The sequence below is a fragment of the Haliotis rubra genome, unplaced genomic scaffold (assembly GCF_003918875.1).
Source record: "Haliotis rubra isolate DU_JTF1 unplaced genomic scaffold, ASM391887v1 Scf881, whole genome shotgun sequence".
NCBI classification, from domain to species: Eukaryota; Metazoa; Mollusca; class Gastropoda; order Lepetellida; family Haliotidae; genus Haliotis; species Haliotis rubra.
In genome coordinates this window covers 112,829-135,311 of record NW_025767614.1, presented here as the reverse complement: position 1 = coordinate 135,311, position 22,483 = coordinate 112,829, and the positions used below count along the sequence as shown (strand labels likewise).

The 22,483-nt window shown below is 40.6% G+C and overlaps 2 protein-coding genes across 5 annotated transcripts in view; both read left to right on the top strand.

The window, feature by feature from the left end:
• The window catches only part of LOC124263431, a 119,759-nt gene that overhangs the window by 72,915 nt on the left and 24,361 nt on the right, over positions 1 to 22,483 (top strand).
• Positions 276 to 16,134, top strand: LOC124263429. 4 transcript variants are annotated; one of them, XM_046698061.1, is made up of 3 exons: positions 276 to 1,071; positions 1,129 to 2,704; positions 2,769 to 16,134. In XM_046698061.1, exons 1-3 carry the CDS (start codon positions 364 to 366, stop codon positions 7,517 to 7,519), a joined length of 7,035 nt encoding a protein of 2,344 aa, XP_046554017.1. In that variant the 5' UTR covers positions 276 to 363; the 3' UTR covers positions 7,520 to 16,134. The 4 variants fall into 4 exon arrangements, with proteins under 4 accessions (XP_046554017.1, XP_046554016.1, XP_046554019.1 ...); XM_046698060.1 differs by having other exon boundaries at positions 276 to 1,889; positions 1,932 to 2,704; XM_046698063.1 differs by having other exon boundaries at positions 276 to 2,626.

Below are 22,483 nucleotides of genomic sequence, written 5' to 3'. Positions count from 1 at the left end.
GGGTGGAGATGAGGAAACAGCTTCTGTTGGATCTGCAGATCGGTCAATGGATCGATCTCTTGATAGTTTAAGTGTCTTTCCACTGGATTTTGATCTCGAACAATGTGACACTGAGAGTGTCATGTCTTACGACAGGACTTTGGATATTGTGTATGAGGATGAAAACAGCGACCCCGATCAGGAAGGGGATGGTGCTTCAGGAAAACAAGATCGGGAAAGAGTTCCGTAAGTGCCAACCTGCTGAGTCGGTTTGAAAGGACATATGTGAGGACAACCGGTCCTGATGTACAGCAGCCGGGTGATGATGATGTGTTCCGGCAACATACAGACATCTTGTATCTCAGTGATGGGGCCAATTTTCAGATGGATGATCCAGACTTGCTGCGTGTAAGAAACAATGAGAACCTTACTCAACGTACACAGGTCCTATCTCTTGGTGATCGTTCCAATATTCAGTCAAGTGATTCACATGCTGTTGTTTCTAGAAATGGTGCTCACTACAGGGAACATTCTGAGATGGTAACGGAAGGAACCGATATTCATATAAATTCTCATTCTCAACATAAACAGCCAGGCGATGGTGACTTCAGGGAACATGTTCAGACATTGTTTATACATGATGAGTCCAACATGAGGGATGAAGGGAATACACAAAATGACAGATCCAGGAATCGGGATGATGGTGACTTAAGGCAACGCACACAGACTCTTAATCTCATTGATAGGTCCAGTATTCGAATTGATGACAGAGGTTCACATGTCTCAAACATTAATGATGATGACTTGAGGCAGCACACGGACATCTTGTATATAAGTGATGGGTCCAGTATTCAAATTGATGAAACCGATTCACAACATGTCTCAAACATTCCTGATGATGACCTCAGGCAGCACACGGACATCTTGTATATAAACGATGGGTCCAGTGTTCACATTGATGACAGAGATTTGCAGCAGTTAGTCCAGGGTGGTCAACTGGAGGACTACAGACAACCCACAGAGACACTGTATATCACTGATGGGTCAAACGTCCACCAGGATGATCCTGAAACATCTGGTGTAGACCTACAGGTGACAAGGAGCCAAGATGCTGATGTCAATGTTGATGGTGCTGGTGTAGACCTACAGGTGACAAGGAGCCAAGATGCTGATGTCAATGTTGATGGTGCTGGTGTAGACCTACAGGTGACAAGGAGCCAAGATGCTGATGTCAATGTTGATGGTGCTGGTGTAGACCTACAGGTGACAAGGAGCCAAGATGCTGATGTCAGTGTTGATGGTGCTGGTGTAGACCTACAGGTGACAAGGAGCCAAGATGCTGATGTCAGTGTTGATGGTGCTGGTGTAGACCTACAGGTGACAAGGAGCCAAGATGCTGATGTCAGTGTTGATGGTGCTGGTGTAGACCTACAGGTGACAAGGAGACAAGATGCTGATGTCAATGTTGATGGTGCTGGTGTGAGGCACCACAGCCTTCACCTTCATGGTGACTCTGATCTCCTACAGCAGGATACAGAGGATGAGAGGCACCATACAGACATCCTTTATCTCTCAGATGCTGGGAATGTTCACATTGAGGACAACCTGGAAAGTGTTGCCAGTGAATCTGAAACACACAATAATCTCAGACAACATTCAGAGACAAGATATGCAAATTTTGGCAGCAGTGAGCATTTTGAGGATACGGGTGATACCAAAAGTGAAAGTGTTGCTGAAATGGAAGCTGATACCTTAAGGCAACACACAGAGACAATATATTTCACTGATAGCAACCGTGTACTTCAGGAGGATACAGGTGATACCAAAAGTGAAATTGTTACTGAAGCGGAAGATGATACTTTCAGGCAACACACAGAGACAGTTCATGTGACAGATAGTGTCAGAGATTATGATGAAGAAATCAGACGACACACAGATACCGTGTACATTACTGATGAAGGCAACCAAGTCATTGCTGAAACTTGTGACAGAACGGATTTTGAAAATGATGAAGACATTAGACATCACACAGAAACTATCTACATCAGTGACACAGGTAATGAGAGATTTGATGAAGGTGTGGACAGAATAGGTGATAAGGATGAAGGTAGTGGTGATCATATTCGTCATCATACTGAGACTCTTTACTTGACTGATGAAGATAACATAGAAGATGATGAAGACGAGTCAGTGGACGAGTCATCAGAAAGTGACGATGAAGTTTTGACTCAGCATAGACAGATAGTCTACATCACTGATGAAGGAGACAAGCGTGTAGATAATGACGAATCAGATGTATTAGATGGTGTTAGAAGTGACACGCAGACATTGTATGTAAATCAGGATGCATTAGGTGGTGATGAAGTGTTGGTTGATGAAGACAATGTTAGAAGTGACACACAGACATTGTACATACATCAGTCTACATCAGGGCAGGAAGATAACAAACAATTAAACTCTGACGTCACTGAATTAGAGAGATCGGAGGAGTTCGAAATCATCGAGATGTCAGACACAGTGTATGTTCATCAGTCTGCAGTAGGTGGTGATGAAGTGTTGGTTGATGAAGGCGATGAAAGAAGTGACACACAGACATTGAATGTACATCAGTCTGCTGTGGGCAGTGATGAAGTGTTGGTTGATGAAGGCGATGTCAGAAGTGACACACAGACATTGAATGTACATCAGTCTGCTGTGGGCAGTGATGAAGTGTTGGTTGATGAAGGCGATGACACACAGACATTGTCATCAGTCTGCTGTGGGCAGTGATGAAGTGTTGGTTGATGAAGGCGATGAAAGAAGTGACACACAGACATTGAATGTACATCAGTCTGCTGTGGGCAGTGATGAAGTGTTGGTTGATGAAGGTGATGAAAGAAGTGACACGCAGACCATGTATATACATCAGTCTACATCATCCCTGAAAGATAACGAGCAAATAAACTCTGACATCACTGAATTAGAAATAAGTGCAATAGAAAGATCGGAGGAGTTCGAAATCATCGAGGTGCCAGAGACGTTGCTATCTTCCTCATTCATCGACAGCAGTGAGAGACACAGGCATATGCTGGAGGACAGTCTCGATTACACAGACCCACTCAACGACAGTACAGGTGTGTACAGTCGAAACATATCTGTTGAATACGACAGAGCCGACCAGAAGGCCCTGGATGAATTTATTGATGAAAGGGAGATAACTACATCGGCCCAGGTACATCTAGCGCTTGAGGAGACTGACGATCAGGAAAATCATTATAGGTCAGATAATGATGTCAAGGGGCAGAGTTCAGATGAAGATTATGATGATGATATTTCATCCCACAGACTGCTTGTTCAAAGTGATAGAGATTCATCACTAGAGAGTGAGGAAAATGTTTCTACTTCAGAAAACATGGATGTAGAAAAGACTGAAACTACAGGGAACGGGTTTAATATTCGTGGGAATTTGGCAAGTGGTTTATCACCAGGAACATTGCCAGCTGATTATAGTGAAAGTAGTTCAAGGTATACAGTGATCAGCCAAGTCACTATGGAAACACTGGACAGATGTGAAGGTGTCACAGAGGTGGCTGAGACTCAGGTCATGGTGAAAGCTGATAGTGACATCCACTCTCACAATGTGACTGAATTTACTACTCAAAGTACGTCAGAAGTGTATGGGGATGAAAATAAAGCCCCACATTTGTTAAACACAGTTCTCAATGAAACTCAAGCCAGACCCAAGAAACCCGAGCCAACATGCGAGACTGATGAGCATAGCAGAAGTGGGGATAGCAATGAAAACAGGAGACTGACAGGTAAAAAAGCAGGAGATTGGCCCCAGGTTGAAGATCCCCTACTGTCAGAGGAAGATATATCAGTGAAACAGGATGGTCAAAATCCAGGAACAGCTGACCGGTACAGAGTAAATAGCCCGTCTGCTGCAGTGACAGATGTGAAACTGGGCAATGAGGGGAGTTATGGGGCAGAAAGTGCAAATAGCCTGTGGAAAAGAGATAATGTGGAAGAACAGTATGTTACTGTTGAAGTTAGGCAGGACGTTAAAGATGGATTACTTAGGGAGGGGGTTGGCTGTAGTAGGGTGATCACAGCCAGGACTGATGCCAAGGTGGAATTAGCAGAAAGTGAGCAGACGGCAGATGTTAAGGGAACAGTGATTAAAACGTTCAGTGAGGAAAGGGCAGTTACCAAGAACTCTGACACCATCACTGACGCAGATTCTCCGAGAAATGGTAATACCCAGCAATTATTAGAAACAGAAAATGTGGATTTTAGTTCAGGACTGAGGGAGGCAGATTCTGGTTTGTCAGTTTCTGGGTTGAGTGGGAGTCGCCAGGATGGAGGAGGTGTTTACGCTGAAGAACTAAACAGAGATGGCAGGGGAATTGGAAGTGGTGTTGAAGTTGAGAAAAACACGGGTGAATGGACATACGGTGTAGTGAGTGTTGTAAACACTGTCAGTTCAGATGCTACTTCTATTAGTAATGAAAGTGATATTACAGAGAATGTGAATGTGACTTCCAGACAGATTTCTGAACATAGTGAAAGGTTGTTGAATGTAACTGACAGTTCAGTGACATTTGGCCATTCAGATTCAAGGAACCTAGGTAAGAGTGAGCAATTTGTCGTATTCAATAGTGAGAATTCGGCAATAAACACAGTGATTCAAACAGCTAGCATTGAAACTGAAAGTGTGACCCATTCTGACTTGAAAAGGGCTGACAGTAATTCAGAGTTTGCAACAAGTGTAAAGGACAGTTATGAAAGGGTTAATGAAAGGATAAATTTGTATACTGAGAGAGACAACCTCAGTAAATATGCCACACAGACAGAGGAATTGCCAATAAGTTCTGATGAGCTCAAGCAGGTAAATGCAGGTGACTGTCAGACTGTGAATACCTGTGTAACTGGACTAGATGAGGCTTTGAATGCAACAGGTGTCGGGCTGAAAGAGCCAACCGTTCTGCACAGTGATAATGCAAACACGCTGCATATTGATGAATTCGACAATGGAGTTTTAAGCTGTAGTGTACAAGCTGGTAATCTGGGTTACCTGGCAAACATGGCTGATTCTCCTAAAGTGTCGTCTGCAGAAGGTGAGCAGACGCGAATCATGGAGGATAACGATAGTGGGCTGTGTTTCACTGACAGGTCAGAAACTATTCTACCTGTGGAACAGAGATCAGTTATTAGGACAAAAGTTCAGTATAAAGTGAAGAAAACCACCAAAACTGTGATGAAAACTAATGTGGATGTGAAAAAAGTTCAGAAACATTCAACAGGGGACTCTGTTGAACACGAACATTTGACGAAGGTTGAGCAGACGACAGTAGTTCGCCAGAAAATATTCAGCTCAACTGAATCCCTTGACATAGATGAACATGATCAGGAAAACATGAAGATTGAATATAAAGCAGTTATTGATGCAACAAAAGACAAAGATGGACGCCAACTGCCGTCTGCTCATTATGAGACAAGTTTTGAAACAGTATTGCCGAGAGTAGTGGGACAGAATGTTCTGCATGGTGAATCAGAAGATGTTTTAGCAGTTTGTGGCCCAGAAACAGATAATGTTCCCCAAGATCAGAGCACTGTGATTGCTGGACATGTTTCTATTGAACCATCACCTGGTGTGGTCCAGTCAGTGGGAGAAAATACCGACAGGGCGACTCTCAAACCGTCTGATGTGGCACCACACACAGACACAGGCAGTATAGAAGAGATGACAGCATCGGATTTTGTTGTAGAATCTGACAGTGTAACAAGTGTTATGAGTGTTGTGTCTCCAGAGACTGTAGAAATAGACAACAGCCTTGAATCTACAGGTAGCCAGACAGTGACCTCCCGTGTCACAGAAGTGACAGATTCAGTGTCAGCTGACAAATCTTCAAGTTCCAGCTCATCAGTCATGAAATCAGATATAGCTGAGGATGGGTCCAGTGACAACAGTGTGTCGTCTGAATACACAGAGAGGACAGAAATTTTCATCCAACCCCATGCCCTGTCGCCCATCACGGTCAGAAGGAAAAGATGGAGTACTGAGAGAAACTTTGCCGACAACAAGCTGATCTGCACCGTGTTTGAAGACACCGACAGCCCATCACCGCCGAAGGATGAGGCCCTGTATATATTAGAAGACAATATTCATGTTGCAACCAATTCTACCGACAGAAGGGAAGACTTTGTTGTAATGCCATCAAAACATTCATATAAAAATAGGCCTTACCTTGAAACAAAACCCATGTGGACGTATGATTTAGCAAGTTTATCTGGTGTTAGATATGTTGAGGAAGGGGAAAATGTTGATGAAAATGACTCTGATTCAACTCTTGTGGATAGTGATGGGGGTGAGATGGAAGCGACTGATGGGGTTGTCTCCCCTGATTCCGCAAGTAATACTGTACAGATTACTGGTGTTGATGATGAAAATATGGAGGGAGAAGAGATCTCAACAGACAATTCCCAAACAGTCAAATCTGAATATTTACAGACCGATTCTTTTACAAATGTTACAACACAAATCAGTAAGCAAGTCACTGCCACGAACATTTCCCACACATATGAAAGTTATAGTGACAGCTCAAAGGATGAAGAATATATTACTGACAGCATGTCAGGATCTGCCACCGAGGCCACTGTAAGGAGTTTACATGGTACAATGGATAGTACACTAAGCCTGACAGGTAATGGTGGTGTGAGGAGTGGAGCTGAGCTATCTGATACCCTTGATCCTGTCACAGTATCTGCACTTCCTGAAGATGAGTACACAGCATGGGAGGAGACTGAACTCAGTGACGAGGATGTAAACACTAATAGCCTTTTTTTAGGTGGTGGATCGAGTGAGAGAATAGTTCATAATGTGAAAATAATTGAAAACACAGAAACTAAACAAACAACCGGACCTGTAATATCAGAATCAGATTGTACTAATTTCTCACCAATTATTATTACTGTTAAGTCGGACATTGATGAAGGAGAGGCGGAAAGGTCGTGCCGAGATGTGGTTATAGATGATAATGGAAACGTTCTGCAAGGAAAACAGCCTGATACTGTTTCATTAAGACCTGAGAGGGAAGTGTGTGATTTATCTAGCTCATCTGTGTCGGTGAAGAAAAAGGAGACAGAAGATCGAAGATCTGTGGTGGGGGGCCTAGATGGTGAGGAGAAGAATGATTTATTCCAGGATGTTGGCGAGATTGACATTAGAGTGGAATCAGAGGGTAATGCACATACTGAGAGGACACAGACAGATTTGTCAAGGGGTGTCGAAACAAACATAGATGATTTACAGAGTGAATCTAATCTTCTTGTCACAGATGCTTCACATTCTGTATTGACACTCCACCAAACTCAAGCTGCACAGATTAACAGTCAGACTGAGGGGCTTCATTCAAGGGGTGATAATGAGGGTGGTAGTTTGGTACAGAATGAGACTTGGAGTGGATTTAGTGACAGTGATGACAACCTGAGGCATACAGACAGGACAGAAGATAAACAGCTTGGTAATGAACCAGATTTGATGTTGGAGGGGGTTGAGTAGATCCTTGTCACACTAACTTGAGCACGGAATCCTTCCAGCAGGGTCTTTTCACATCCACTGAAGATGAGGTGACACAGATTCACGGGTCAGGAACTGCATACAGTGTGCTTGAAGCAAGTGATAGTATTGATGGTAAACAAACCATCCTTCCCGCCCCTCATTCAACAGTGGACTCTGCCAGTACAAGTGACGGATTAGTCTATTCAGGTCACAGTAAGGTGGGAAAGTTAAATGCAGAAACAAGGCAAAATGCCGTCTGCTCTCAATCAATTCCATCTGATGATGGAATGTTGATTAATAGCCCCAGTTTAGAAGATCAGCAGGCAGAGGATCTAAAACATGCAAATGTGACTAGGGCGTGGGGTCGTAATGAATTCACAGTCGAGAATGTGAACAGTGTGAGTGGAGTGGAGACAGTTGACGGCAGCAGTGTAGGACTTAACGTTGAGAGAGAAGTGACTGCCACTGGTGAGCTCAATATTAATGCCATTCAGTCAATCGAGTTGGAAGATGATTCATTGGATTGCGATAGGGAGACTCAGCTCCTAGAATTCTCAGAGGCATTTAGGCAATATTCCATAGAGGAATTGCCATTACGACTAAGCCAGCGTGAAGGATGAGTCGAGAGTGGAATTGAGAGACAGGCTTACAAGTGACAATGATGGTGAGAGTGAAGAAATTGAACAGTCAGAGTTAGATTATGACGATTGGGAGGAAAACGAGGCTGCGCAGGAACAGATACATTTAAATAGCGCAGCTGACGATGGTTTGAATATAATTGAAGAAAATTCAGATTCACAGTGTGCAAAAATGGAAGATATTTCATCAGAGGATGTTAATAGGAGTATGGGATCTGACCAGCTTGACCGCTTGGACTGGCTGGAGAGCCAGGTCCACGTTGAAGAAGACCAGTATCACACTGTCACAACCAGACATGTTCGAGTCACGGGCCAGGTGGAATATGACAGTGACGCCGAGGAAAACAATAATTTTGTGAAGGGACTAGATTCCTCCATGGCTGACGATTCTGACAATTCTGACATGGATGTATCAGACTCGCAATATTCAACAACTGCTACATGTGAACTGCGGGATGGTGAAACCTTTGGACGACGATCTTCAACGTCAAGTGATGAACATTCTACATCATTCAGTGAACATATGACAGGGGAATTAAAATTCTCCCAATCTGACATGACATCGAGGTATTTGTCAACTTCAAGTGAAGGATACTTTTCTTCTTCAGATCTAAGAGCTGGTGAACTGAGGCTAAATATTCCTCAGGATAAATACCGCCATTATTCCTCGTCAAGTGAGGGGTACCAGTCAGTCATGAGTGATCAAATGACGGGTGAGCTTAAACCAAGTCCCACAGACTCATTTTCATTTTCAACTGAGCAGAAGACATTAGAAATGATTGACGAAGATCTAAAGGATCAAATTAAAGATTTTGAAAACTGGTCTGAACATCTTTTTGAGGGAAGACAGGTTGAAAATCATTCAATCATTTTCATCAGCAGAACAACAGACTCGAATACTCAGGAATACTGGTCAGGAACAGATTTCTGGACAATTCTCAACATCGGCAAGTGGACAGATAAGGTATGAGAATGAAAATGTTACCCAGTCATATTTGTCATCGTCTGAACAAATGACACGTCAGCTTCCTCATGGTGATTCAGGTGTAGTGTATGGACATTCGACCAGAACTGCTGAGCAGACGCAAGTTGAAATGAAACTTAATGACTTATCATTAGGGCAAGGACATTCCTCGTCTGATGATATGACCCGTCTGGTGTCTGGTGGGTCGGAGACAGGTGGCCATTTGACTATTGCCTCTGACAGGACAGTTAACATGACACTCGGTGAGCAGATGGTAACACAGAGGTATTCATCATCTGATCGTGTTAGTGATGAAATGAAAGATTTTGGTACATCTGTGACCCTCAGACATGGTGGTTCCACTATGGGTCAAGTTAGTGATCAAATTCAACATGGAGGCCAGCAAATAATTACTCAAACCTTGTCTTCCACGGAAAACACAAAACATGAATCACATCACGTCGAGACAACTGAGACACACGTCTCATCATCATCATCAAGTACCCATGTGAGACACACCATGAGAGAGACGTGTGAGAAAGAGACGTATGAAAATGTTCCGGAATCTATCAGCGAGAAGGTGAAGGATGAGCTTCTGCAGAAGGCGCATGGATACTTCTCATCTTCTGTCAGTGTCACGTTGAGTAAAAAGTGGAAAATGTTCGAGAAACTATGGCACAGTTTTGATGGATCTTCGTGGAAGGGGGCCTTGACACCTCATCTCTATACATTTGTGTTCCAAAAATCTAACCTCGGCCATGTTGGGTCTCTGGAACAGTTTGAGAAATTGTACCCACTTCTGCTGATAGAGGATGTGGAAAGGTGTCAGAATCACGTGTGTACTGCTCTGTACAGTGACGAGTACAAGAACCAACGAAAAATACAGAAATACTTCTTGCGAGGATTCACCAAGGACATCCATCGCTTGTGGCATTCACAAAGAAAGCAGTCACTTGCACCGCTTTGTGAGATTCCTGAGGATCGTGTTGTGTTGTTCAGTGACAATGCAGGTGTGGCACTCAATACTTGTCATGCCACTAGTATTCATCCCTCTGTTGTGTCATACACATCGGTGTCTCCGACACAGTTCCACCGATTTACCCAGGAGGGTGACAATGGAGATTCGGGGTCATTGCCATCAGGGGGAGATAACTCTCCAGATTCTAAGAACAATACCTCTTGTCTCCAGTACATTTGTCAGGGTGATGTCACAGATCCAACCACCATGCTGTCCAAGAGGCTTCGAGATTTAAATATTGACGACGATAGTGATGCAGAAATTCTTGATGATGTGCTGCTCCGATGTTTGAGACATTATCGCAGCAAATTCGTCAAGTTTAATCCCTACATTCAGAATGACTTCAGGAGGTCAGTGGGCAGGAATCCAACCTTTCCATACCGGAATGCAACAATCTATGAAGAAGAAGAGGACGAGAAATATATTGACTAATGTAGTCTGAACTCCAGTATTATATGTGTAGCATTGGTTAACGTGGAAACACATTTTCTGATATTTTCATGAATATTCCTGAAGTAGTGTCAGTATCTATGTTTTATATGAGGTGATGAAGTCATAGAATGATCTGGGTGCTTGTCAATTAGTGAAATGTTTTCCTCCTACTCAGACACTGAAACCAAAATATCCATGCAAGTCTGTATGAATTTGGCAAGTCTAGATCTCTTCAATATGAAGATATTTTCAGGGCTCTTTTTGGTATATCTTATAAGACAATTTGGCCAATCTCTTTCTAAAATTATCTCCACTTCAATGACTGAATCTTAAACTATAAACTATATACCGGGTATATGATCTTAATCTATAAAAACTAAAAGAACTAATTTTCTTCCAAACGTGATAATGTCACCAACATTACTGGTTTAAAATGAACTGTAAACTAGCTGTATTTAGCTCCTACGGTCTAACACTGGAAGGATAATAAAACCGTCTAATATGAAGTCGTAAAAAAATGTATATGCATGTAAGTCTATATTTTTGGAAAGGTTTTATATAACATATACCAGAAACGATGTGTAGGATGTGTTGTGAATGATGATGTAGCGTTGAAGGTGTTGTCATGCCCAGTACGTACTGCCTGCCTACAACTGTCTCCATGTGACATGAATCAAACTCTCTCTATCATTACACTAACTAGCAGCATGTTCATAGATAGGAAATATACAAACTCTCTGTTCCATAAGATCTCATCAAGGGTGGGGTTGTCTTCGATAAATACATGAGAATAGCACTTCATGATATTTTTATCTATTTTTCATATCTCTCAGATTGTAATCATATTGAAAAGATAGGGGCAAATGTGTTTATGCTGTGTAAGCGTATTTTAAGCAGCTGTTTGGGAGGAGTTGTTTTCCCAACAGTTGAACTGGCGGCGTCTTGCTAGTCGAGTGTGAAGCAGTTGTTTACTTTCTGGGTTAATTGCATGTTCACGCTTTCCATGGTCTGAATTTGTAAACGTTCCAAGAGAAGTGGAGCACTAGCTAAACTGGAACAACACATTAAGGGACAAAACACATGTGAGAAATCATTTGTTATAAGGAGCACATTAGTTATGCATTAACCTCAAATACTAATATTGTAAACCTAAATTACGTTTATTTTTTGTTTTATTTTGTTGTAAATCTGTCAAAATTTCATACAGATATAATCAGTTTATGTCATTAAGAATTATAAAAATTACTGCAGAATGAAAAGTTTACAATTTTCAAGTAATTAGGTCTTAATTTCAGGTGTATGACTATGTTTTAAACAATTACAGCTTATTTGTGTAGTATATAGGTAGTATTATCAACTGAGGGTATGATATTCTTAATATAACATGGGATATGCCAAATGAAAAAATTAAATTAAAATTTGATGTGATAAACTAGTATATTATAATTGATATTTAACGTAAATGTTTAAATGTAAAATTTAAAAGAGTTAAGATAAAACACTGAATAAATATAAATCCACATGTTTTAATTTTGAAATAATAGTTGTCTTGATGAAGTGTAAATGATCCTTTGTGAAATATAGTACAGTGCCAGTATTATTGGAGACAGTTCACAACGTTCCTGTGTACAGTGTACAATGTACTATAGGTCACAGTGTCCTGTACTACACTGGAGGCCTTGGAGAGATATGTCGATATCTACCAGCTGTCTCACCACTGCTAGGACGATAACATGCTCCATTGAGATTCCAAGTCACCTGTTTTCTCCATACTTTTCACAAATATCTGTTTGAACTCCAAGGAAAGAATGTTAGAGATTGAGAAAAAATGTCATGAATCCCTTTAATTTCTTTTTCAAATAATATTAGGCTACAGTTAAAGTATGTGGACTTGTGTTTGTAAGATTGTAATTGAAATTAGAAACAAGAAGTGTCCAAATGTTGAACTATTCAATAATAAGAATTAGGTTGCATAACAATGTTCAAATTAAAAATAAATGTTAAATTTTTTAAAAATATTTCTTAAATATTCCTTAAATATTCACTAGGATTCAGAAAACAGTGTGATAATATTTGTTAGAATCCCATAGTTATGCTCATGGAATACATCAAAGTGTTGAAAATTCATGATTGTGATCACATCAGACTTTACGGCTGCTTGAAGTTAAAAATTATGTTAAGTGTGCACTTAAATCTAACTTTGCTCAGTGCATTGTTGTAGTGATAACCAACAACAGGTGTTTTTGCAGAATCAATTAGCAAGAATAATAAACATTCTTCATTATCCAGCCACGCCTAATTAGGTGCTGTAATCAACGACATAATGCATTAATTAGCTGTATATCCTGCAAGTGTTCTAGGTCAACCATAAATATACTTAGTCACAGCACATAAAGAGAAGACTTGGTCAGCTCATGTACTGTTATAATAGTCAATACAGCTGAGATACCGTCATCGTTTTGGAAGAAGTATTTGTAGTTTAAGAACTGATACAGATATACTGTCACTATTTGTAGTATGAGATGTACTTTTGTTTGGAGTTGTTTAGAGCATGTGGCCAGTTTTGAGAGAGAAGTGTTCTGTATGTACAGTGAAATGTAGGCGTGGACATTGGTGTACAGATTAAGATCAACATATCAATATCATACTGCCCAGCTGACTGAGGTGCTGCAAATCGCTGATCAAATCCTGGTTCATTCCGACTGTGTTTCTGGGTTTGCTGGCACTATACCTGTTGATGCATCACATCGGCTTTACTCTGGTCTCAATGGGACACCCCATTGTGTCAAGCATAACTGCAATGTGACATTGTGGCCAGCACAATTGTGATGTGACATTGTGTCAAGCACACTCAGCTTGTGACATTGTGTCAAGCACACTCGGCTTGTGACATTGTGTCAAGCACACTTGCCATGTGACGTTGTGTCAAACACACTCGGCTTGTGACAATGTGTCTAGCACCTCGTGATGTGACATTGTGGCCAGTACACACATTATGTGACATTGTGTCCTGCACAATCATTCTGTTTAATACTATCACATGTGACGTTGTGGCCAGTCCATGCACCAATGCACCCGTGGTATTTAGGCTGCTATTCATAATTTGTCCTGTGAATCAGGGCCTGTACACAGTGATTAAGCAACATTACTTATGACATTTCAAAGTATATGAATTGATTTGTATTACCATATGCTGATTATTACATGTGAAATGTCATTGATGAATTCCGGGCAGTTGGTGTTGGCCGTAGAACCAGGTGCTAGTGTGACGTATCAAGCCCAGTGCTGTAAAACTGTAGAATATGAAAATGGGAAGGACCATTCCTTCATATTCCTTCATATTACTATAGAAGAGTTTACCTATCACTGTAGAGGAGATTAACTATAGAAATGTGAAAGAATAAGGTGGTTCTATACTTTTTAAAATAGTATGTTTTGTACATATATGTAGATATATTAGTTGGTTTCAATAAGGATCACTTGTATGCCTATGTTCACTGATATCTTGGATTTAAACCACTAAATTAGTAAGTAATACTTATGTACTAAACTTACAATCTTTTACTTGAAATGCTTACGTTTTCATTCACATGTTAAATTTTCAGTTTTGAGCTCATAATGTGCTTTTATCACTTGATATTTAATCACTGGATTGTTGAATCAAACATATGTAGCAAAGATTTTTAAAGTATAGAAAATAATATACATTGATGTAATTAGCGTTAAACTGAAAAGCAAATAAATGATATATAGAGATTTAACACTTAAATTGGTGCTTTGTATTAAAATCCCCAAATCACAGGCTTATCTAGTCTTTAACTAAGGATGGCTATACCTGTACGGAGCACACCTTTACCTGAGGGAGAATATTTTTGTCCTTACAATGTTGAGTTGAGCATTTAATCTCATCCTTGTACAGAACAAACCAAGATTCTGTTTAGTCCACTAATTGTATCTTAACTGTTTAATCCAGTGGCCTGTCTCCTAACAATGGTATCAAATAGTCCTGGAAAATATATTAGAGAAGCTTTGTGCTGGAGGCATGCTTGTGGCGATTTGTATTCACGGCGCGTACCTGGTTGTAGTTGTTGTCAAGAGAGAGACACGATCGTATATCTTCCAGCTCGGGCTGTGTCGGCCAGCCTGCTCACCGTGTCGCCGTGTGTTTGACCAGCACTGCTGGGTTGATACGTGGTGCTTACCTCCGATATAACAAGCTCTCCATCTTGTTAATGCATCGATGTGAGGGCATTGCTTCGTTAAGTGCTCTGTGTTAGTGTATGGTTTGTTTGTGGTCACAGTGCATGTGTTAATGCACTTTGTAATATGTGTCTGAACAGTGTCTGAGCTAGAATAACAATTATTATTTATTTATTTGTCATATTTTGTAAGGTGAAAACAAAAATTGATATTATTTTGACAAGAAAAGTGCCAATGAAATGATACAACACTCTCATATTATACACATTGTTGCTATTTAGTATTTCTTCTCAAATATGTATTATCACACAAATTTCATGTTCTGGTTTTATCAAGGTAATATGTATATTGAAAGCAAGTATGTCAGATCTGTAATTTTGTGTTTTGAATGAGTTACGTGATTAGATGTTAACTGTCAGCACGAAATTGTCAAAATTAGATTTATAAGCTTTAACATGTATAGTGCCTCTGATTGGACTCCTTCCATTAGGATTGTGAATGAAGGATTGATGGGATTCAGTTGCCAATTGTTTCATTGTTTACGAACTCACAAATTATCCATGTCTTATTTCCATACATTCCATGCCCTTCTGAATATGAAAGATACACTTTTATTCCACTGTCTCATGCAAGCGTCACTGAAGTCTGCAGACATCTTCCTCACTGGGAATGGAATGGATGCCCAGTGGGTCTGTTTGCAGGAACCCCTGATTATGGGTTTGAATCCCAGAATCTCAGTTAGGTTCCTTGGTTTGTCATGACATCTGATGTTTGTGGGTTTCATCAAATGTAAACCTTTCACAACTTGCCATTTTGGGGGCTGTGGGTAGCCTAGTGGTTAAAGCATTAGCTCATCATGCCAAAGACCCGGGTTCGATTCCCTACATGGGTAAAATGTGTGAAGCCCATTTCTGGTGTCCCCCACCGTAATATTGCTGAAATATTTCCAAAGGCAGCATAAAACCATATAAACACTCGCTCATCTGCTATTTTGGTTTTGTCATGATAAAGCTGAACAAAGCGGTATGAAAGAACTGGATATCGGCACTATACAAATGTTTGTATGTATGTATGTATGAAAGCCAACTCACTCACTCACTCACTCACTCACCCCACCCTTCCAAATCAGACATACTGTACGATTTGGCAGCCCATTAGGTTGTGTTCCAGTTCTGACTGAGTGTAGAGTTGTTTGCGTTGGTGTCGGTCATGTCAGTCCGTTTTACACGCTTGTGGTGAAGAACATTGGATACCGTGCGATATATTTACCTCATTGATTGGCCTATCCTGTAGACCAGTGCACATATATTTACACACTTTATACATTTCATATCAGAAGGTGTAATAAAGCATAATCATTATACAACATGTGTCTGTTATCAATAATCTGACATCCAATGCTGGGGTAGTGTAGTGGTGAAGGTGTTCACTCCACCACTGCGGCCAGGGTTTGATTCCCCATGTATACAACATGTGTCTGTTATCAATGATCTGACATCCAATGGAGGGGTAGTGTAGTGGTGAAGGTGTTCACTCCACCACTGCGGCCAGGGTTTGATTCCCCATGTTTACATCATGTGAAGACCATTTCTGGCACCACTGCTGTGACATTGCTGGAACATTGCAAAGAGCAGTAAAAAACCACACTGATTCACTTTGACTCGGTGGATGAACGCAGAACTATCTTGACATCATCAACAAATCATTGATTCTGTCCTGCCACAGGTCAGCTGGTGATTTACAGCATGAGCCTCAGATGAACTGGAGGTTAATAGTATGAACATCAGACCAACTGATGGTTAATAGTATGAACATCGGACCAACTGGAGGTTAATAGTATGAACATCAGAACAACTGGTGGTTAATAGTGTGAACATCAGACCAACTGATGGTTCGTGGTATTATAGTCTCAGGTCATCAAGGGTGCGATTTTGGAGTGCAACCTGGCTTATAAGTTTTTCTGCACCACTAAAATTTGGGGTCCACCATAAAAAATTGTCACTGGTTCAAAAAAGTACCATATAATCTTGTTTATTAGCAATTTTCGTGACAAGTACTCTGTATCGGATACATTCATCAGAACCTGACCCCTTGATGATAAATGAGGAATGATTCTGTTTCAATTTTGCATTACCTTTATTTATAAATATCAATATGTCATTACTTCTACGTAACTGATTTATGAGTACACAAATGTTTCTGCTTGTAACGAGTCACAAAACTCACGACAGCTATAAGATGTTGGATGATTTATTGTTACCTGTATCGAGTGCAACCTGTTTCTGAAGGAAACTGCACCAGCCATTGTTAATATGCACCAGTGCAGGTTGTGAACAGCGCAATCACACCCTGTCAACTGGTGCTTGATGGTATGAACGGTTGACACAGTACTGTATGATACAGAAAACATTGACATGACAATGCACAAAGAACATACATTTGTCACAGGCCTCACACCTTGTTTCTGCATGACACGAGACTGGAACAATGTAGATCCAGAATAGCTCCACCATTACAGCTGTAAGAACTGACTCAGTGGTCAGGCTTGGAGAGTAGTTCCTGCTGTAATCATACTCTACAGTTGGAGAAGCATTCTAGAAGTTGTAAGCAATAGGAATGACAAGTGTTTATGGATGATCATATATCATGCTGTACTCATTCCCCATCTCATGAAAACAGTACAGGTATCTACACCGAAATGTCGCAATTGTACAATAAAGAAGTTGATCATCCATAAACACTTGTCATTCCCAATCATACTCTAGTATGGAAAGTATGGAATCAACACGTTAGCACCTGGATCTACATGAATTTATGTGCCTTTAAGGATTTGCATTCTTGACTACAGGGGTTGGATAGCCAAATGGTTAATGCCCACTCTTGTCTGATCGCTGATCCAGGTTTGAATCTCGACATTGGTTAATTTGTATTACTCCAGGCTGTATTTTGTGCTGGAATATTACGAAATGCAACGTAATACGTCATTCATTTAAAAACGTGTTTGAAACCATGTGAATAACTGATATACCACCATAAGCTCAATTACTGGTCAAAGCAATGTTAACACCACCTCTCTAACAGATTCGTATTAAATATTGGGCTTGTGGACTATTCTCAACCTTGTCTTCTTGGAATTTTAAGCCCCTTCTCGTAGGATTTCTTATTCGTCACCAAGTAGTATTGTGTTTTTAGAGGAAAGCTGAATCTGGTCGCATTGGTGCTATTGTTCGCCTACTTAATATCTTCGATCGTACATGTTTTTTATAGCTCCTGGCCCCTTGGGTGATTATGTTTCAGACTTTGTGTAACAGTACTGTGAATCAATAAAGGGCATGCTTCTAATAATAGCTCGGAGAAATCGGCAAAGAAATGTCCACAGCCAGCGACAAAAAGTAACGTTCAGGGAAGTGTTTGCATTCAATCAGTGCTGCTGTCAGCGATGTTGGGAAATGACATACTGTGTCATTACACGGCGCCAGGTCTTGCTATGAAGTGTTCATCTGCAGCAGTGTCTCCTAGACACTGTGTGATGACGTAAAATAGGGCAACTATACAGGCGGGGAGCAGCGATTAAATAAACAGTAATCTAGCCTGCAGAACTATCAATATTTTTCTTTATGTTTTACATTAAGAAGAGATGAAACACTGAATTTTATGAACAATAAAATCTATGACTGCTCTTCTACTGCACACAGAGGAATAATCAGATACTAAGAAGAAGTGTTACTAAGTGATCACGTGACCCATTGTATATGGAATTTATTCCAATGTCTCATGTGAATGTCTACTTCCATCTGTAGTCTCCTTGAAGAAGTCGGGTAGATTCACCTCTCTGAGCCGCCTGGGGAAGTGGCTGCATCATCTTCCGCTCTCTGCTTGTAGAGTCCACTCTTCATAGAATGGAACGACTTGACTGTTGCTGCTTCACCTCGGTCAAGTCGGGAAATCTCCTCATCGTGAGATCACCTGAACTGGCTGCCTCAGTCTGTACCCGCCTCAGGGAACTGGCAATCTTCAGGGCTACCTGGTCTTCTTGTGGGTGGTTGTGTGGGGTCTGATTCCTAACAAACTGTCCGACTGTCGCACACTTCTGCCAAAGCAGCCACCTTGAACACACTTCCAGTGTACACACGCCTGTCGCCTTCGTTGTTGAGTCTGTAGCGGTATCCTCCAAGAGTACCTGCTGTCCTCCTTTCTGTGATGTGAAGTATTCGACTTTCTTGGGATTTGCCATGATTTGCAATGAAGATTTGTATCACAAGCATTTTAAAGCAATACATTTCCTTCTCCCTTTAATAATCTCTCAATTAATTACTCTATTCTTCAATTTTAAAGCAATACATTTCCTTCTCCCTTTAATAATCTCTCTATTAATTACTTTACTCTTCAATTTCCTTCTCGTGTGAGAACTAAATGTGTATGGAATTATCAAAACATAAGCTAGCTAACGATTTAATACTCTTGATCTCACTCTTTACTCTCCTTGCTGGCCTCCCCTAATCCCTTTGTAGGCAATAGTGCACACTAAGTGGAACACTCTACTTGTGTGCAGGTAAGCGTATCGCTGTCACTGCAAACGTTGTAGCTATTATTCCCTGTAGGCATTATTCCCTGTAGGCATTAGTAGACCTAACCCGGAAGTCTGCAGACATCTTACATACCGAGAATGGTATATGGATTAACTTTTGTACATTGTTCAATGAAAATAAGAACACCCAGTCTTTTTGTATGACTATAGCTCCTTATCTTCTGTTGAATAGGTATATATAACTCCTGATCCTAAAATAACTGAAACTGAAGTTGAGAGTGTATTAAGGGCACATATTTCTAGCCGATACTTTCAAGCAGAGATGTTTCTCATGTGTCTGAAAGACAATAAACCAATCTTACCAAAATATAGCAGTGGCATGGCAGTTCATGACAATCTATTGGCAACGATACAACTTAAGTTTCTTCAGGAAATCAGAGAAACAGAGAAAAAAGAAAATTATTAAGACCGTCGGTTGTTGCTGTCTGTAACACTGAAACAGAGATTTTGGGTGTCCTTTGTTCTGAATAATGCTATTTCCGGGTTGGTTAATTCTCATAATACCAAGCCGAATCAGATTATCAAGATGTCAAGAGACATTGAGTATCAGGCAAGCATCAATGTCCGACAGAGAAACATGAGATGAGACTGGATTATGCAGCAACATAGGATCATTGATTCTCAGACGTATTTCCTGGATTCGTAGTTGCATATCAAATAGCAACACAAACCTCCTCCACTCTCAATCTCCATCAGCAACACGCACATTTTCAGGGATGCTCGCGATGTGTGTTGTTATTGACCAATGAGATCAATACCGGCTTGTAAATGCGCTGTTGTTGGTTCGGTTCAGAGGACGGGCTGGATTGTAAATACGGGACGTGCTCGTGTAATACACAGATATGCTACATGGAATCGATAGGGATTACAGAAATATTGGCCTGAATATTGTCCGGGCTTGTTGACCGATAATTAGATATTGACTGATTGACATGAGATTAATGATTAATGGTGGAGGTGTCATGTCTTTGTGTTGAGTCATCTTCCTGTGTCAGTTCAGGATGCTAGGCTTGAACATTGTCTCTCAAGAGGCTTGGCATTGTCATTGTTCTAACAGGTCTAGGAATATGGCAGCACTTGTTGTAATTAGCATGGAGCCATTTGCAGTTGAAATTATGAGGTGACGTAGATTCTGAGCAGTGATGGTTTGGTTACCAGATAAGATTGTTTTTGTTTACTTTTATTTGTTTATTTGTCTTCAAATCTCAAATTATACTAAATAATTCTGTAAAGTGAATAATAGTGTTTTGAAAGGATGTTTCTGTATTTCTTGAAGTATCTTAACTGATATTTTCCACACAATGGTAGATGTCCTAGTCGTACATCACCTTGGGTTCCTACATCAAGTTGACATGAAGTGACATGAGTGGACTGCTTTTAAATGCTGCAGTAAACCAAACTCACTCACTGTTGTATTGTTAACTGATTTACATGAAATAAATTAAAGAAAGACTATTTTGATGTGGGAAGTACCTTAAAATTAGAAAAGCAACAATGTTCATGACTTCTGTGATCCTCCTTTTCAAATTACTTACTGAAACCAAGGTTTTAGAATATTTTATGTTTTGACCACTGACCCTGGGGTTTGGGGGCAAATCTTTTGGCCAATTGATAAATTGATTTACCCGTTAGAAGCTTTAGCTGAGGATGTCTTGGGTTTGATGGATTATGGGCTGTATAGTGTCCGTCTGGAAAGCTTATGGTTTATGGGTCAATCAATCATGTCGTATTAAAAACCGCTAAAAGTAGTACTTGTTATCACAGTGTCACCTCTTGGCTTTAAGGGGATGAAACGAGGAATGTTGGGCATGGAGTTCATGTACAGTGTCTGAGTGGGGAGTTCATATAAAACTGTGGCATAGTATCTCAGTGGGCTGGCATGGAACCAGAATGAACCCAGATATGTACAAGCACACACCCATGTGCATGCATGTCACTGTATAAGTCAATTATCTTTAAGGTGACATTAAACTCCAATTTACCTCACTCACTCACTGGATTGTCCTTCAGTGTAATTCCAAATCATGGGAGTATGCTCCAAAACCACTTGCATGAGGTATTATCTTACCTCACACATAAATGTCGCTTTCTGATTGGCTGAGCTCTCTTCTATTATTTTCAATGTACCCCGCTTACAAGCAAGTAACATTTCAATGTACCCTGCTGTCAATGGCAACTCATTTGGTACTTCGTTGTAGTAATTCTTTATCTCGAATTACATTGAATCACGTATGATGTATGGAATTACCGATGTTTTGCGAATGCAAATCGATGGAAGGGAGATAACTCTAAATCTGTTTTTCTTGTCAGCAAAATCTAGCGATGGCTTTAAAAAGATTTGTACCCGTGCTTCAACAATTCAAAATTAACATTAAGGTGTTCGGTAAGATAAATATGTTGTTCACTGGTCCCTTGGGGCCCATGGGTTGATGTACCCTCGATGTTTGTTTATGTTCCCCTCGCCCTTCGGGCTCAATGAACATAAACAAACATCGAGGGTACATCAACCCATGCCCCCCTCGTGACCAGTGAACAACTTATAATTTCCCACATAAATAATAATAATGTGTCCATTTATATAGCGCCAAACTCCACACTAGGTATGCTCATAGCGCTAACAATCAAGGCACAGCACATTATTACCCCGATAACCCAAGCTGCCTGTTAGGCGCTAGAAGGTTATAGTCATATGACTTTTTCCACCGGGTACCCATTTTCCTGCTGGGTGAACAGAGACAATTTTGAACAAACTCAATTGCCTAAGGTGAGACCACATGTGTCACATGTGCTTCGTTGTGGGGCAGGACTGAAGTCCTAGAAACTCTCAGGAGTCAAGCTGCCAAACACGGTCACCCATCCAAGGACTCTCCAAGCTCGACGCTGCTTAACTTCACCGATTTGTGACCTGAGCTTTGAGCACAGGACCACGCGCTTATAGATCACTGGTGTCAGAAAACCTTGTGAATCCAGACTCTTTAATTCAAAAATTGTATTTGGAAAATTAATTCTGGAACATCTTAAAGAGGAAGTATGACTACACACTCTTGATTGTTTCATTTGGAATTCTATGCCCTTTTGACTCTGCTGTTTTCTGTAACATACACACAAAATATAGACTGTGATG